The 16,575-nt window shown below is 26.5% G+C and overlaps 1 protein-coding gene across 7 annotated transcripts in view; it reads right to left on the reverse strand.

Annotated features, from left to right (window-relative positions):
* LOC123264387 (nuclear factor 1 X-type) overlaps positions 1-9,990 on the reverse strand; it is an 84,664-nt gene extending 74,674 nt beyond the window's left edge. For 2 of the 7 annotated variants that reach the window (XM_044727670.1, XM_044727671.1), the window contains exons 1-2: positions 9,374-9,987; positions 1,819-1,974 (exon numbers count right to left, since the gene is read on the reverse strand). In XM_044727670.1, coding sequence (XP_044583605.1) covers positions 1,819-1,974; positions 9,374-9,454 — 237 coding nt within the window. In that variant the 5' untranslated portion in view covers positions 9,455-9,987. Of the gene's footprint in view, positions 1-1,818; positions 1,975-3,647; positions 4,656-9,373 lie in introns of those variants that run through there. The other 5 variants (XM_044727667.1, XM_044727668.1, XM_044727669.1 and 2 more) reach the window with 5 other exon arrangements.
* Between the last annotated feature and the right edge of the window lie 6,585 nt (positions 9,991-16,575).

The raw sequence follows: 16,575 nt of genomic DNA on the forward strand, positions 1-16,575 counted from the left end.
TTCTTTTTAACTTTTCATTTTCTCTTTTTCATGATACAACGCTCCTTCTCAAGCTTTTAAACGAGCTATCTCGGTTGCTCTATCGCGCACATTTCATTCCTTCGGTTTTATTTGGTTTACGCTACCTTTACTTTATTTTTTTTTCAGCTTTTTATTTTTTCATTTTCCTGGGCTTTTCGTCTCTGCTAGTCCGCACTCTTCACTCTCGACTCTCGCAACACTACTAACTCCATCAATGCACATTTCGAGAGAGCCAGCGGTGCATTTTCTATTTACCCTTATACTCCATAACACTAACTGACGTACGTGGGTTTAGTTGTTGGGCTGTTTTATATGATACGCCAGGAAAGTTTTGTATAAGTTTTAATCCGGATATGGAGAATTGATTTTTTAATTTTTTGGAGAAAGATAAATTGTAAATTATTGATACTTTTTTTTTGTACAATTTATTTCAATCCATAAAAATAATATTTAAGTTCAACAAAATTTATTTTATTTAAGGAAAAAAATTTTCGCTACATTAAATTAAAATTTGTAAGCTAAATTTTAATTGAATTATTTAAATTAAAGATAAAACAATATTTTTTTTTTTTTTTGAGAAATTTCATTTCAATTTCTATAATTTTTTTAATTATTACTTTTTATAAAAAATTTTTAAATAAAAGTCTTTATTTTATTTCAAAATTGACAAGAAACTTTTTTAAAAATATTTCTATAATTTTATTACTAAAAAAAAAAAAAACAAATTAAATTTAGAAATTATGAAAAAAAATTTTTTTTAAATAATATCAATTTAAAAATTTTGAAATTTTGAAATTTATTAAGCTAAATTTTAATTAAACTATTTAAATTACAGATTAAATAATAATTTTTTTTTTAAGACATTTTATTTCAATTTATATAATTTTAATTATGAAATTTATTAAAAAATTCTATAAAAAATTTTGAATTAAAAGTCTTTATTTTAATTCAAAATTGACAAAAATATTTCTGTAATTCTACTACAAAAAAAAAAACTTAAATTGAATTTAAAAATTATGAAAAAAATTTTTCTTTTAATTAATATTAATTTTTAAATTTTTTTAATTATGAAATTTATTAAAAAATTCTATAAAGAATTTTGAATTAGAAGTCTTTATTTTGTTTCAAAATTGACATAAAAAATTTTTTAAAAAATGTTTTTGTAATTTTACTTAAAAAAAACTTTAATTAAATTTAGAAATTATGAAAAAAAATTTTTTTTTTCAATTAGAATTAATTATAAAATTTTCTAACCAAATTTAAAACTTACAAATTTTTAAATATTGGCTATAAAAAAATAGCAAGTAAAAAAATAGTAATTTTAATAATCAATAAAAATTACCCTCCATAAGAAAAATAATAAAATTTTTTTTAATTTTATACAAATGTAACCTAATTTATGTCCAATAAAAATTTCCCGACAAATTTTCCGTCTTAAAGTATCCTCCGAAGATAATCTAATAAAACTTTATAAATAAAAAGAAAAAATTGAATTCTGACGTTTATCTGAAGCTCTTACGACCGATTACCATTTTCCAAGGTTAGTCGCTCGGAGTTGACCAATAGGTCGGTCGAAAATAAATCAACCAAGGTGAAGAAATACTTGGTCAAAAATAACCATAAAAATAATAATATTAATAAACACTGCCTTATAACTCATAACTTACTACAATAATTTCAATCTAATTATTTCCGATACAAATATTTAACTAGCCTTTAAATTTCCAGCCCGACTGTTTTAAGTCTGACCCAATAAATAAACAAACAAACAAACAAATAAATAAATAAATAACTCACTTGAAGTTCTTCTTTGCACTGACGCTCCTCTTCAAGACTCATTCGTTTCTCGTGTTTCTTGTAGTAACGTCTTTTGGCTGCTTGTAGATTGAACCACGTGTACGAGAATGATTTCACGAATGGTAAGAGGGCCTCAATGAACGGATGGAACTCATCCTGAAACATTTTTTTAAATAATAATATCATTAATAATTATTGTACTGCTTTTTATTAATCTTCAAGGTTGATTAATTTTTAATTAACTTGCAAAATAGACGGAAAAAAATTAAAAATTTATCAAACACGTCAAGTTACAATGCTTGTCAGTAGTTGCGGTCTTAGTTGGTCAGACACTGGACAATACCTTGTAGGGAAAGACGACGAGGTCAGACGTGTGGTTTGGTTACTGTGGTTATACTCGTTAATTATTTAACTAACTTAATTAACTAATTTCTGATCCGCAGTTTTAATTAATGTAGAAATGATTAATTTTAAGAAAATTTTTGGCTAAATATTTCAATTCATATTTTAATCATTAATTTTTTTTTTATTTAGAAAAATTTTAAGAAAATTTTTCAATAAATGTTTTAATTAATATTTTAATTATAAATTTTTTTTTTTATTTAGAAAATTATGAAACAAATTTATTATTTTTAGTTGACAATTAAATTATAAGAATTTTTAAATAATTATTATTGGAAAATTTTTTTATAAATTTAAATAAGTAATTAAAATTAATTTAGAGTACAGTAATAAATTTGGTAATTATTTTGGAGCATATCTAGATGAAAAATTAATATTTTTTAATTTTTTTTATTCTGCTTATGATAAAAAATGTCGTGAAAGAAAAAAATAAAGATTTCGATAGCTTTTTTGCTTTCAAAAGTTGGAAAAAATTTTGGCTTTAATTTTTTTGGATAAAATGTCTATTTTATCTTTTTTTTGAGTACATAAAAAAATAAATAATTGAAAAAAAAAATTGAATATCAAAATTTTCTAAAAATTTATAAATTTTTTTGAAAATTTGTTAAAATTGTGATCAATTTTTTTTTTCAATTATTAATTTTTTTATGTATTTCTTAAAAAAAAATATCAATAAAATCAAATAGAAATTTCGTTAAAAGATGAAAATTAAAATAGTTGACACTTGTAAATATTTACCAAATTTTTTAGTTAAAAAATTTTTCAAATGAAGAAAATTATTTACTAGATTAAAATTAATTTTTTTTTTCTGTGTAGTTTAACAATTTTTCAGCTCTAGATTTTAAGCAAGTAATGTTAAATAAATAAATTAATAATAATTAATGTAATAATTATCGTTAATTAATATAATATATATTTTATTTAATTAAAACTATTTTATAAAATTTATAAATTTTTTTTTTAATTTTTTAAAATTGTAATCAATTTTTTTTTTTAAATTGTTTATATTTTTGTGTATTTAAGAAAAAAAAGTATCAATATAAATTTCGTTTAAAAAAATGAAAATGAAAATGCTGTCCACTTGTAAATAATTACCAATTTTTTATAAATTTAAATAACTAATTAAAATTATAAATTTTTTATCACATAAAAAATTACTAAAAATCATAATAATTTTGTAAAATAAAAAAAAAAATTCCTGGACTAAAGTTTCATCATGAAAAAAATTTTTTTCTATTAATTAAAGTGTCTTAATCTAAAAAAAATGCCGAAAGTTTTTCATTTTATCAGTTGTGCAAAGCATAGCAATAAAAACTCGTAGTTATTATTAATCATATTCATCCATCATAAACTTGTGCGATAAAATTACAAAAAAAAAAGAAAAACCAGAATATAAAATAACAATAAAAAAAAAAAAAAAAACGAACCATCGAGTATTCGCAAGGACTTGGGCCGCTGTGGCACACAACCGAGCGTCTGTTTCTCTGTTCGTCTGGTTGTCAGAAACACGGATTCCCGAAATAACCGTAACGCAGGTCACACCGGTACTCCTCCACCTCCTGGACGCAGGTTGATCGTGGCCTCATCTGCTCGGCGTTCCCGCCTTTTATTAAATTTTCAAATATTTAAAAAAATCTACACTAGATATATTTTCCGTAGAAATATTTAAAAAATCACTTAAAAATAAAATCACTGACACACACAAACATTAGAAAAATCTCCACTCTATTACCGCCACTGTCCCGATAGTTGTCACTCACTTAAAAAAAAACCACCGAAAAATATCAACAAATCTTTTTATTTCTTCCTACAAGAAACGGAAGTAACGTTAAAAAAGGTAACAACTATTGAAATAAAAGTTAAAAGAGCGATAAGAAAATATGACGAAGGACTTTTGGGGTAAAACTTGAACCACCGGGGGGTGTTACGTTGGTATAGTCCGTCGGCAAGATGACTAAAACACGACAGAGAAGATTCATGAGGAGGTCCACCAAACTGGAGCGAGATAAAGAGACTATATAGACTCTATATATAAATATATAAAAATAAGGACAGTAAAATGGAGAAGGAGAAACTGCTTCTATGTTATATTATATATTAGAGAGTATGTGTATTCCGCACTACAGTACTTGAGCCACTGGTAAGCCAGATAAGAGTAACGGCGTTTAGTTGTGTCGGGAAAATGAAAGAAGACGAGTAGGAGCGAGAATAATAATAAGACTTTGAGAAGAAGAAGAAGAAGAAGAAGAAGAAGAAGAAGATATAGCTTAGAGCGAGTGGCAGCAGAGAGCTGTAGACGACGTCGCTCGTCGCGGCGACACTGAGACGCCGGTGGACGCGCGGTTTGCCGTCCGGACGATCTTCGTCGGGCGAGAGAGACCGCGCACACACCGAGAATTACGGAAAAAGAGACGGGAACTCGCGGCCAGGTACGGCACCCCCAAATACGCGGTTTATTAATAGTACATGTCCTAGCTTGCTAGATTTGCCCTCGAACCGTCTTACTCGACGACGACCACGATCACCAAGACATAGACATACAACCTATACTCCCCACTACTCGTTACGAAGTTATATTACTAATACTGATGCAAGACTGCTCTGTGCTATGTATCTGCTGTGTTCACTGATAGAAGGAATTAGTACGGAGTACTAAACTGATTTAGTAACTAAATTTTTAGTCATTTATTTGTTACAGTTTAATAAATGATTTTTTTTGTATGGACGAAAGCTTATTACATACACTGATAGAAGAATTTATTTGTATTAAATAATATTTGTTAATAGCTAACAAATCATTTATTAGAGACCATTTTTTAGTATCAAACAAATATTTCTTAGTATTTAAAATGATTTGTTTGTATTTAATAAATCTGATATCCATTTATTAAATATTAATAAATCTTTTTAAATACTAATAAATATTTGTTAAGGCTTAACAAATGGCTTCTAATAAATGATTTGTTAAATATTAACAAATCTTTTTAACTATAAACAAATCCTTCTATCAGTGTATATAAATATTTATTTCCACCAAATATTTAGTAACAGGTACACTGATAGAAGGATTTATTAACGGTTAATAATTTAATTTATTTGAAGACAATTATTTAATTTATTAAATATTTTTTGAGATTCAATAAATATTTATTTGGGAGGAAAGAACATTTATTTAGAGTTAATAGTTTCATATGATATGAAGATTGCTTATAAACAAAAATCATCTTTGTAAATTATTTGCATTGATTATATTATATTATGATAACGTTTATTGTAAAATACAGAATTTTATCACAGCTCATAATTATTTTTTATATTTTTAAATATTAAAAAGGTTGATTTATTTAGTGAATTGAATTATTATCATGTACTCCAGCTATAAGGTTTATAAAAAGTGTCAGAAAATTGCTATTTTTGCTTTTTATTTTAAATAAATATTTGTTAACAGTTAACAAATATTCATTAACCATTAATAAATATTTATTAACTGTTAATAAATTGTACTTAATAAATTACTTATTAGCTGTTAATAAATATTTGTTAACTGTTAACAAATATTTATTAACATTTAATAAATCGTATTCAATAAATAATTTATTAACTATTAACAAATATTCATTAACATTTAATAAATACTTTATTAACTATTAATAAATATTTATTAAATCCTATGATGTTAAAAAATTATTTATTAACAGTTAATCAATCGTATTTAATAAATAATTTATTAACTATTAACAAATATTCATTAACATTTAATAAATCGTATTTAATAAATACTTTATTAACTGTTAATAAATATTTATTAAATTCTATGATGTTAAAAAATTATTTATTAACAGTTAATAAAGCTTATTAAATATAAACAAATCCTTCTATCAGAGTACTAAATATTTCTTTGGCAAGTATTGTCAGTATAGATGGCTATGCTTTAATTCCAATTTTTATGTGATACACAACCTATGTACTAACTTAAATTATTTTATTTAGCTCGATTTTGGGAGATTTATTAAACTTTTAAAAACACACATACTCCCAATAAATGTCTTCTATTTATGTCTTTTTTCAGTGGAGTTTAGTTTACATTTTTCAATTAGTCTATTATTGATATGTTAAAAACTTGTTTAATTTTAAATTTTATAAATGTCTCAAACAAAAAAATATAATTTAATGAGATTCTTTTCTTTATAATACCTTATATTTTTACTTAAAATTATTTATTTTAATTATTTTTATTTATTTTAAGTTAAAAAGTTAGGTTACACGCTAAAATTAGTTAAAAAATTAATTTCTTTGGTACCAATAAACGATTTATTGCGTAGCAATAAATCATTTGTTAAATACTACTAAATATTTATTTGGGGAAACTAAATGGGATTTAATAAATTATTTAGTATCTATTACTAAATATTTGGTAATGAAAGGTTTGTTACTAAATCTTATTAAATAAAACTAAATCCTTTTATCAGTGAATTGAGAATAACTTTTTAGAATAAGTGGGATAAAAATATTAAAAGAGCGGAAGAAAAAGATGATTTTTGTTCCGATTTAAATAGAAGAAGAAGATTTGCTTTATTTTACTTCTAACAGAGTTTCTTCTGGTTCTAATTCTCATTCGCGCTCATTCCAGTCACGTGGTCAAGGGTTACGAGTGGGAGTGTGTGGAAAAGCATGAGGCGAAGGCGAGGGTTGAAAAAAATATATTTCTCTGCCGAAGCGTCAGACCGTAGCATTGCTACGTGGCCAAGGAGGAGATGAAGATTAAGAAGAAGAAGAAGAAGAAGGAAGAGGAAACGGCGACCACGCGGCTGCTGCCGACTACGATCGATAGCCAAACTCCTCTCCGTCTGGGACATACACCGCATAGACACTTTCAAAGAAAGAGATGAACAATCGGTTTGTAATTGCGAGGGTTGTTTAAGGCTTCTAGTTATGATTAGACTTGTATGTTGTATGTTGTATGTGTTTAGAGGACAGTTTATGTTTTTATGGTTTATGCAAACATATATGGTGATATTAGTCGCAGAACCTTAATCACCCAATGAGCCGGATTCTGATCCTCTCGCAACACCTCATTAACCTCTAGACTTTTCGACACCTCTTTCCTACCGGCTTTGCTAAATACCCTTTATTTGAGGATTATTTCTTTGGTGGGAGTGGAGTTTTAAGGAAATTTAGAGAAGTTAGAGAATATTTAAAGTTTGGAAGTTTGGATATTTTTTAAAATTAATTTTTTGAGTTTGACAAAAGTTTTTTTTTTTTTTTTTTTTTTTTTTTTTCAGTAAAATGTTTTTAAAATAAATTTAATTAGAAATTAAAAAATATTAATTGAGAATTTTTTGGACTATTTTTTTTTCTTTTTTTTAATAAATAAAATTTAAAGATAAAAAATGTATAAATTGAGGGTTGAAATTATTTTTGTTTGATTTAATATTTAGTTTTTTTTTTTAAGTTTAGAAGTTAGAAGATTTTTTAAAATTTAATTTTTTGAATTTGATAAAAATTGTTTTTTTTTTGGTTCAGTAAAATGTTTTCAAAATAAATTGTTACATGTTTTTAAATAAATTTAATTAGAAACTGAAAAATATTAATTGAGAATTTTTGGGACTATTTTTTTTTCTTTTTTTTAATAAGTAAAATTTAAAGATAAAAAATGTATAAATTGAGGGTAGAAATTATTTTTGTTTAATTTAATATTTAGTTATTTTATAAATTTAGAAGTTTGAAGATTTTTCTAAATTAAATTTTTTGAATTTGATGTAATTTTTTTTTTTGGTTTAATAAATTGTTTTTAAAATAAATTTAATTATAAATTAAAAAATATTAATTGAGAATTTTTGGGACTATTTTTTTTTCTTTTTTAATGGGAAATTTAAAGATAAAAAATGTATAAATTAAGGGTTGAAAATGATTTTTGTTTAATTTAATATTTAGTTATTTTATGATTAAAAATTTTTTTGATACTAAACTGTAAATTTTGTTGAATGAAAAAAAATTTTAAAGTATAAAAAATTTATTTAAAAAATAAAGTAGATAATTTTTATAAATTCAATGCAAAATTTTAATAAAAAATTTATCTTTAATTTAATAATACTTATAAATTTTATGTTTTAAAAAATTTTTTAAATCCAAATTTTAATGATACACAGAAAAAATAAATTTCTTGCGCCAAGAAAATTTTCATTTCAGTTAAGAATTTTTTTTTTCAGTACATGATTAAAATTATTTTTAAAATTAAACTGTAAATTTCGTTGAACTTCAAAAAATTTTAAAGTATACAAAATTTATTTAAAAACTAAGATAGTTTTTATAAACTCAATAAAAGTTCAAAATTTTGATAAAAAATTAAAGACAAATTTATTTTTAATTTAATATTACTTATTTATTTTACGATTTAAAAAAGTTTTTCAATCCAAATTTTATTATTAAAAAATTGATCTAACAAATAAAAAAACTGCAGAAATTAAAGTTGATAATTTTTATAAATTAAATGTATTTTAAAAATTTTTATTAATAATTAAAACCAAAAATAAGCGCATACAAATATTTTTTCTGTAATTTAATATTCATTTAAAAAAAATACAAAATCCAAGTTTTGATGTTAAATAAAATTTTATAATAAAAATTTCTAAAAAAGCTGAAAATTTAACAAAACTTTTTTTTATCTCCCTATCAAACTTTTATTTCTCAAGTTTTCAACTGTAAAAATTTCCAACTAAAAATTTCATGCACTCACCCTCTCAAAACCTCCTCGAAAATAATAAAGTAATTCTCCGAATACCCGAAAAATGATAATCCAGTAACGAGTGGCGATAATAAAGCGAGTTTATAAGACAATAATACTACTCTCAGTAGTTTGCGTGCTCGGATCCGCGGCACGCGATCTCTCCCACGAGACCACGTGTTCTGGCTTTCCACCCGCTCGGGCCGGTTTGGCTTAAAAGGCGTCAACGTAAGTAATACATTAACTACAGATCCAAGATATACAATCTAAAAGCTGTGAGATCGATTTAGTTAGCCGAACCTAGACTAAAAACTAAAACTACACCCCTAAATTCCTTCAATTACCCCCTAATAAGCCTAGACTAAAAATCCAGCATTTCTACACAAAAATTTACAATCTAAAAAATCAAAAAATTAAAATAATAACCACCTGTCCTACGGAAGGGGCCTGTAGGTAAGTCGAGACATCCGGTTCCACCATGCAGCTCCTCAAGGTATCCGGGATGAACATGAGTAACTCGCCTAATAAATAATTACTTTGTGTTTCTTCCCTCGAATGGAACTTTCACTCAAATTACAATATCTTGCCCGAAAATCACAACTTTAAATTGAAATAAAAGAAATGTAAATAAAAATCTTCAATCCACGTGGACCGCCGCGGAACCCACCAACAAATAGTGGGTCAGCCTCTTCCAGCTTCTTTGATAACTCTCGATCACTTTTAAAAAATTATTGTCAGTATTTAAACTTTTGAGCTTTCTTCTTTTTGGCAGCTCTTTGCTTTTTTCAGCCACGAGGTTACTCTTGTTCTTGTTGGTCTTGTTGTTGTTATTGTTGTTGCTGATGTCGGAAAAATTCAGGGTTTCGATAGGTGGTGGAACACCGCGCCCAGAAACAGGCATCCTACCAAACGGTGACCCGACTCCTGACACAACTATTCCTCGGAGGTTAATAGTGAGTTATTGTCGCGAATTCCACAACTCGCGGTGGGAATCTTGTCCTGTCCCTGGTCCCTATCTGCTGGTACTGCTGGTACTGAGGTTTGTAATCGAGAACAGAGGCTCCCTCTACCTTCCTTAGTGAGTTTTTGATGGAACAGAGTAGAGAGAACAGAGAACTACGCCGAATCACAGCGACGCTAGGCGTCGGCGTCGGCGTACTAAAATTCTTCTGCTGTTCCTAGTACCTCTTCTTTGAGCGAGACAAGGAGAGAGAATGTTAAGAGTTAGGCGCACGCTCTTTTGGATGATACAACTACAATAACAAACCGAAACATAACATGGTTAAAGGGTGTTGTGGGAGTGAGTTTAAGTTTAAATAAGAATCAGTAGAAGTGTTGGTGAATTGAGAGGGACGGCAATCTCTGCTAAATCACTCGTCTCTCTTGGTATGGTTGATCCGGCACCTAACCATCAGGGTTCTATTCACTTCCACACACTACTATACCACAAAGTTGGATATTGGGATCTCGCTCGCTCTTGCTATCCGGTAGCGGAAGTTGCGCGAGATACTCTCGTATTTTTGGATTGACTTTCGGGCCGATATAGGAATAGTAGAATGGAGAGAAGAGGAGAGTTGGAGTTGTCAGGAGGGAGAAAAATCCGCAGGCAGAAAAAGCTTTAAAAGCTCTAGTGGTACTGCAGGTGTCTTCAAGCTTGGAATTTATATATCAAAAGCTTTCAAATTAACTTTATATATACTGCCAGACGTTGTAATTCAACTGCTAAACTATATACTGCTAGATACGGGGATGTTAATAGAGACGATATTTTTGGATGGGTATATGGATCTATGGAGATTAATTTGGAAAAAAGTTACACGGTTTTGAAATTTTTTGAGAGATTTGATTGTCCTGGATTTTTGAAGGGGAAATTGGAATAGAAATATGAAATTAATCAGTTGAAGCTTTAAATTGGTCAGTTTAGGAAATAGAAAAGATGACTCGTTTTAAGATTTCGGGTTCAAAATTTCGTAATATGAAGTTTCAAATGAAATAAAGAGAAAATTGGTTCTAGCTTTAAAATTAGAAATTATTCTCCAGCTCTAGAAAGGGATAAAAATAATGACAAAAAATTGAAGCTTGTCACAGACCAACAAAACTACCTTGTTGTTTAATATGAACACTAAAACTGAAAGTTTGAAAAATAAATAAACTATATGTGATTTTTTTTCTTCAATAATTATTTTTGATAAAATTAATTAGCAACCTTGCATTCACTGCGTGACTGCCGTGACTTGTGAAATATAAATAAATAAAATTTTGCTTAATTAAATAATGATTTTTGTTAAATTGCACTGTAATTTTTTAAATATTAACGTTTTTAAAGATATAAGCTCATCCCGATGTTATACTCATCAAGAGCTTTCATTTAAATACCCACATGCATTTTGATATATTTTTCATATATAGGTATATATATATATATAATATATATAAATATATGAAAAATTGATGTGGGTACTCAAATGAAAGGTCTCGATGAGTGTAATGTCGGGATGAGCTTATATCTTTAAAAATGTCAATAGTTGAAAAGATACAATGTCATTTCTTAATTATCGACATTTTTCAAGATATAAACTCATTTCAATGTTACACTCATCAAGAGCTTTCATTTGAGTACCCACATTAATTTTTCATATATCTATATATATTATATATATGTATATATGAAAAATATATCAAAATGCATGTAAGTATTCAAATGAAAGGTCTCGATGAATGTAACATCGGGATGAGCTTATATCTTTAAAAATGTCAATAGTTAAAAAGATACAAGGTCATTCCTTAATTTTTGTCATTTTTTAAGATATAAACTCATCCTGATGTTATACTCATCAAGAGCTTTCATTTGGGTACCCACATGCATTTTGATATATTTTTTATATATACATATACATAAATATACGAAATATATGAAAAATTGATGTGGGTACTCAAATGAAAGGTCTCGATGACTGTAATATCGTGGTGAACTTATATCTATAAAAATGACAATAGTTCACAAGATGCAAGGTCAATTCTTAATTTTTTTTTACTCAAAAATTTTTATTTTATGTACGTATATTTACAAACATAAAATATTTACTGCTTTAGATATTTAAACAATAAAAAAAAACTTTTAACTTTCTTTTTGAACCCCTTCTACGCAATAGAAAATAGAATAATTTTAATGATTTAAGAAATTTGAAAGGTACTTCATTCCACCCAACCCTTCGTCATCCGCGTTCGCATTCGCTATTACCCTAGCCACTATTTATACTCTGTCTTATTGGACTGTCTATACTAGCAGGGTATATATGTGAAGGCGTATATTTTTCATGCGGAATATGGCCGAAGAAATTACCAGAGTTGTGTAGTAAGTACGAATAAGAGCACTTTTTCAAGTCGATGGTATGGGATACATTTGCGGAGATATGTACCGATACCGCACAGTGAGTCGGTCTACTATCACAGATTCACGTGAATACGAACTAAAGCGGGAACGGGCACGAGAAGCTATAACGTACAACTGAAAGTAATAAAATAAAATTATTGCTAGAGAGATATCACTGAGAGTTGTAGACTCATATCAACAATTTGCAAGCCCTCTTCTCTACTCGTTTAATTTCAACGTTTATGTTTGAGGTTTTAAGTCGGAAACACACTATTACAATACCGGTTTCATTAGATTCACTGATGGGATTAGTTAATATTTAATTAATAAGCTTTGGTAACTTTTAATAAATAATTTTTTAACATTCGACAATTTATTAGCAGTTACTAGATATTTGTTAATTGGTAAAAAATATTTTTTAACTGTCATAAAATATTTGTTTAGATCATTGAATAAAAAGTGAGCATAAAAATTTTTTTTAGACACTTTTTCTAACGCTATAAATAATTTTGATAAAAAATTTAATTAAATTAAGTATATTAATAATTTTACATACAAAAATATGGATAATTTAAAATTAATAATAAAAGAATAGTTTTAATAAGTTAGAAAAATTTTTTTGCAGGAAAGATTATGAGCGTAATCTATCTTTATTACAAAAAATTATGGCAAAAAAATTCATTAATTAATAAATACTAACAATCTTGCAGACACTATGAGACTACCGTGACTTGTAAACTATAAATCAATACAATTTTGCTTTATATAAATAATGAATTTTGTTAAATTGCACTGTATTTTATGAAATATTGAAGTTTTTGAAGATATAAGCTCATTCCGCTGTTACACTCATTGAGAGCTTTCATTTAAGTACCCACATGCATTTTGATATATTTTTCATATATACATATATATATATATATATATATATATATATATATATATATATATATATATATATATATATATATATATAATATATATAAATATATGAAAAATTGATCTAGGTACTCAAATGAAAGGTCTCGATAAGTGTAACATCAAGATGAGCTTATATCTTAAAAAATGCCAATAGTTCACAAGATGCAAGGTCATTTCTTAATTTTTGACATTTTTCAAGATATAAACTTATTTCGATGTTACACTCATCGAGACTTTTGATTTAAGTACCCACATGGCATTTTTTATATATTTTATATATATGATAATTGTGAAATATATATAATATATAAAATATATGAAAAATCGATATGGGTACTCAAATGAAAGGTTTCGATGAGTGTAATATCCGAGTGAGCTTATGTCTTTAAAAATATCATTAATTGACAAGGTACAATGTCATTTCTCAATTATTGACATTTTTTAAGATATAAACTCATCCTGATGTTACACTCATCAAGAGCTTTTACTTGAGTACCCACATGCATTTTTGATATATTTTTCATATATACATATATAAATATATGAAATATATGAAAAATCGATGTGGGTATTTAAATGAAAGCTCTTGATGAGTGTAACATCGGGATGAGCTTATATCTTTAATAATGTCAATAGTTGACAAGATACAATGTCATTTCTCAATTATTGATATTTTTTAAGATATAAACTCATATCGATGTTACACTCATCAAGAGTTTTCATTTGAGTACTCACTTGCAATTTTGATATGTTTTTCATATATTTATATATATAATAGATATAAATATATGAAATATATGAAAAATTGATGTGGGTACTCAAATGAAAGATCTCGATGGGTGTAATGTCAGAGTGAGTTTATATCTTTAAAAATGTCAATAGTTTACAAGACACACGGCAATTTCTTAATTATGTATCTAGAGATCTCTATCGATAGACACTAAATTTCACTTTAAAAAGCCGATTTTGTCATGAGTGTCATGACTATCCTGGATACAAAATTTTTCTTATTTTCTTAATAATATAGATTTTTTTACTCAAAAAAATTTATTAACTATTAATAAATATTTTGTAACTCTTAATAAACATTTGTCAGTAGTTAAAAACTATTTAATAAATAAATTAATTATTTCTCAATAAATTTTTCTATTAATATGAGGACTCTTTTTTTTCTAATACTTATTTTACGTACAGCCGGCGAAATTACGAATAATGTACTCGCGTTTAAAAAACAACGCACTACTGAAAAGTTAGTGGTCATGTTTTTGTTGTTGTCGAGTCTTACCTGTAAGCGCGACGACTTTATCCCCGTACTAGCATAGTATTGTCCAGAGTTTAAGAAAATAAAAATAAAAAATATATATTTCAAAAATAAAAATAGCGGACGTGATGGATTCCGCGGTTTGAGGGAATACGTACATGTAAGTAAAGACTACCGATGTCGTGACGCGATTTAAGGAGCACGCTTGTCACTCAGAGCGTTGCAGTTGTAGGTGGAATGTTTTCTTACTTATACTCATTCTCATCTATACAAATAGAAATCATCGAAGTCTAATGTGTGGGTAATGTGCGTAGTGTATGCTTGTCAGTAGTTTCTGGTGTGTTATGCTAAGACAATGAAATGACCATCGGGGTCTTTGCAATCTGCAAGCGACGTTCGCGACGGGTTTCGCATACCAAAGTTTCGCTGCAACGGTTGATGCTCTCAGAACCACTTAGTATCGAATATTCTTGGGAACTTCACGTCATTTACGGAGAAATTTAGTATCATTTTTAAGCTGTCATTAAAAAATTATCAATTGAAAAAAAAAAAATTTTTTTTTTTTTAATTATAAAACTGTTCATTAATTTTTAATTTTTGAAATTTTACTTTTCAACAAAACTTGGTGCCATTAATCTGTTAAAAGTTATAATACTGAAGATAGTCTACGTTTTTAATTTTTTGATTTTTTTTCTCTTATTAATTTAGAACTAAAAAATATTTTTCAAAAATTGCACTCAAGTTTTTTACAAATGAAAATTTGTTTTTATTTTTTTGTAATAATTTTTTCAATAAAAAAAAATTCTAAAAATTTTTAGATGTCGGCTAACTTAATTTTCATTAAAATTTATAAAATAAAAGAGAAAAATCTTGAAATTTAATTTTCTAATTTTTACTCAAAATAATTTTTATTATTTTTTAAATTTAATTTTGATGAGAAAAAAATTTTTTTTTTCAAATTATTGTAAGACTACTTTTAAATTTTATTCACAAATATAAATTGAAATATAAATTATCAATTTTTTTATTTTTATAAAAAATCAATTACGATAATAATAATTATTTTTTATAATTTTTAGATGTGGAATTTTTTTATTAAATTTTTTTTATTGTTATAAAATTATAGAACAAATTTCTAATGTCTGTCCACTGTCATAGTTAAATATACTGAAATTGAGAGACATCTATTGAATTTTACAAATTTCTTAACTAATAATCTACAGCAAAAAAAATTTATTTAAAAAATTCTATCTCTTAAAAAAAATTACCAATGTAATTTTTTATAAATAATTTTATATACCTAGTTTAGTATTAAAGAAAAATAAAAAAATTATCAAGTATCTGACAATTTCATCAAATTAATTTTTAGGTCAAACTCACCTGAAACGCGAACGGATTTTTTATGACGTTTTTTAATAAATAGGTATTATGACTTGTCAGGCGTTGATTAATTATTGTTTATATATGTTTTGAGACTTTGTAATTATCTAGTGACAAAATTATTTATTCTCACCTGGTCATTTTGATATAAATCAGGCCGCGTATTTTTGAATTATTCAAATTTTTTCTGTCGAAATATCCAATAAGAAAATAGACCTCCCCACTTTCTTCTCTTGACTCATCTCTACAATAAAAATACATGAGTGTGAAGTTAGTCAATAGTTGAAACTCGCAAAAAAATGGGACCTGATTCCTTATTGGTAAAAACTAAGGCGCGCGCATAGCGCGCTATTCAAATTTCTGGTTTTATATAATTTTCAGGAATTTGCGGGTCCATTTTTTTGCAATTTACTTTGCACGATAGAGGCGCTGCGTATGGTAATTTTTAATAAACCGTACTATAGTATACGTTGCGCGCGCAAGCACGCGTCTGAATGTTAGTTTGGAATTATATATATTTTCATGCTTATGATATATTTAACCAATCACATTACGAATATATAGTTTGCTTACATGATATATTTTCATATTTTTCATCTAAATTATAACCCTAGACTGGTCACCATTTTTTTAGTTTCTCGCTCGCACTATAGCGAGTCTCTATAGGTTGAGTAGTTGTTATGCGGCGTCACGCTA

The sequence above is a fragment of the Cotesia glomerata genome, linkage group LG4 (genome assembly GCF_020080835.1).
Source record: "Cotesia glomerata isolate CgM1 linkage group LG4, MPM_Cglom_v2.3, whole genome shotgun sequence".
Classification (NCBI taxonomy): domain Eukaryota; kingdom Metazoa; phylum Arthropoda; class Insecta; order Hymenoptera; family Braconidae; genus Cotesia; species Cotesia glomerata.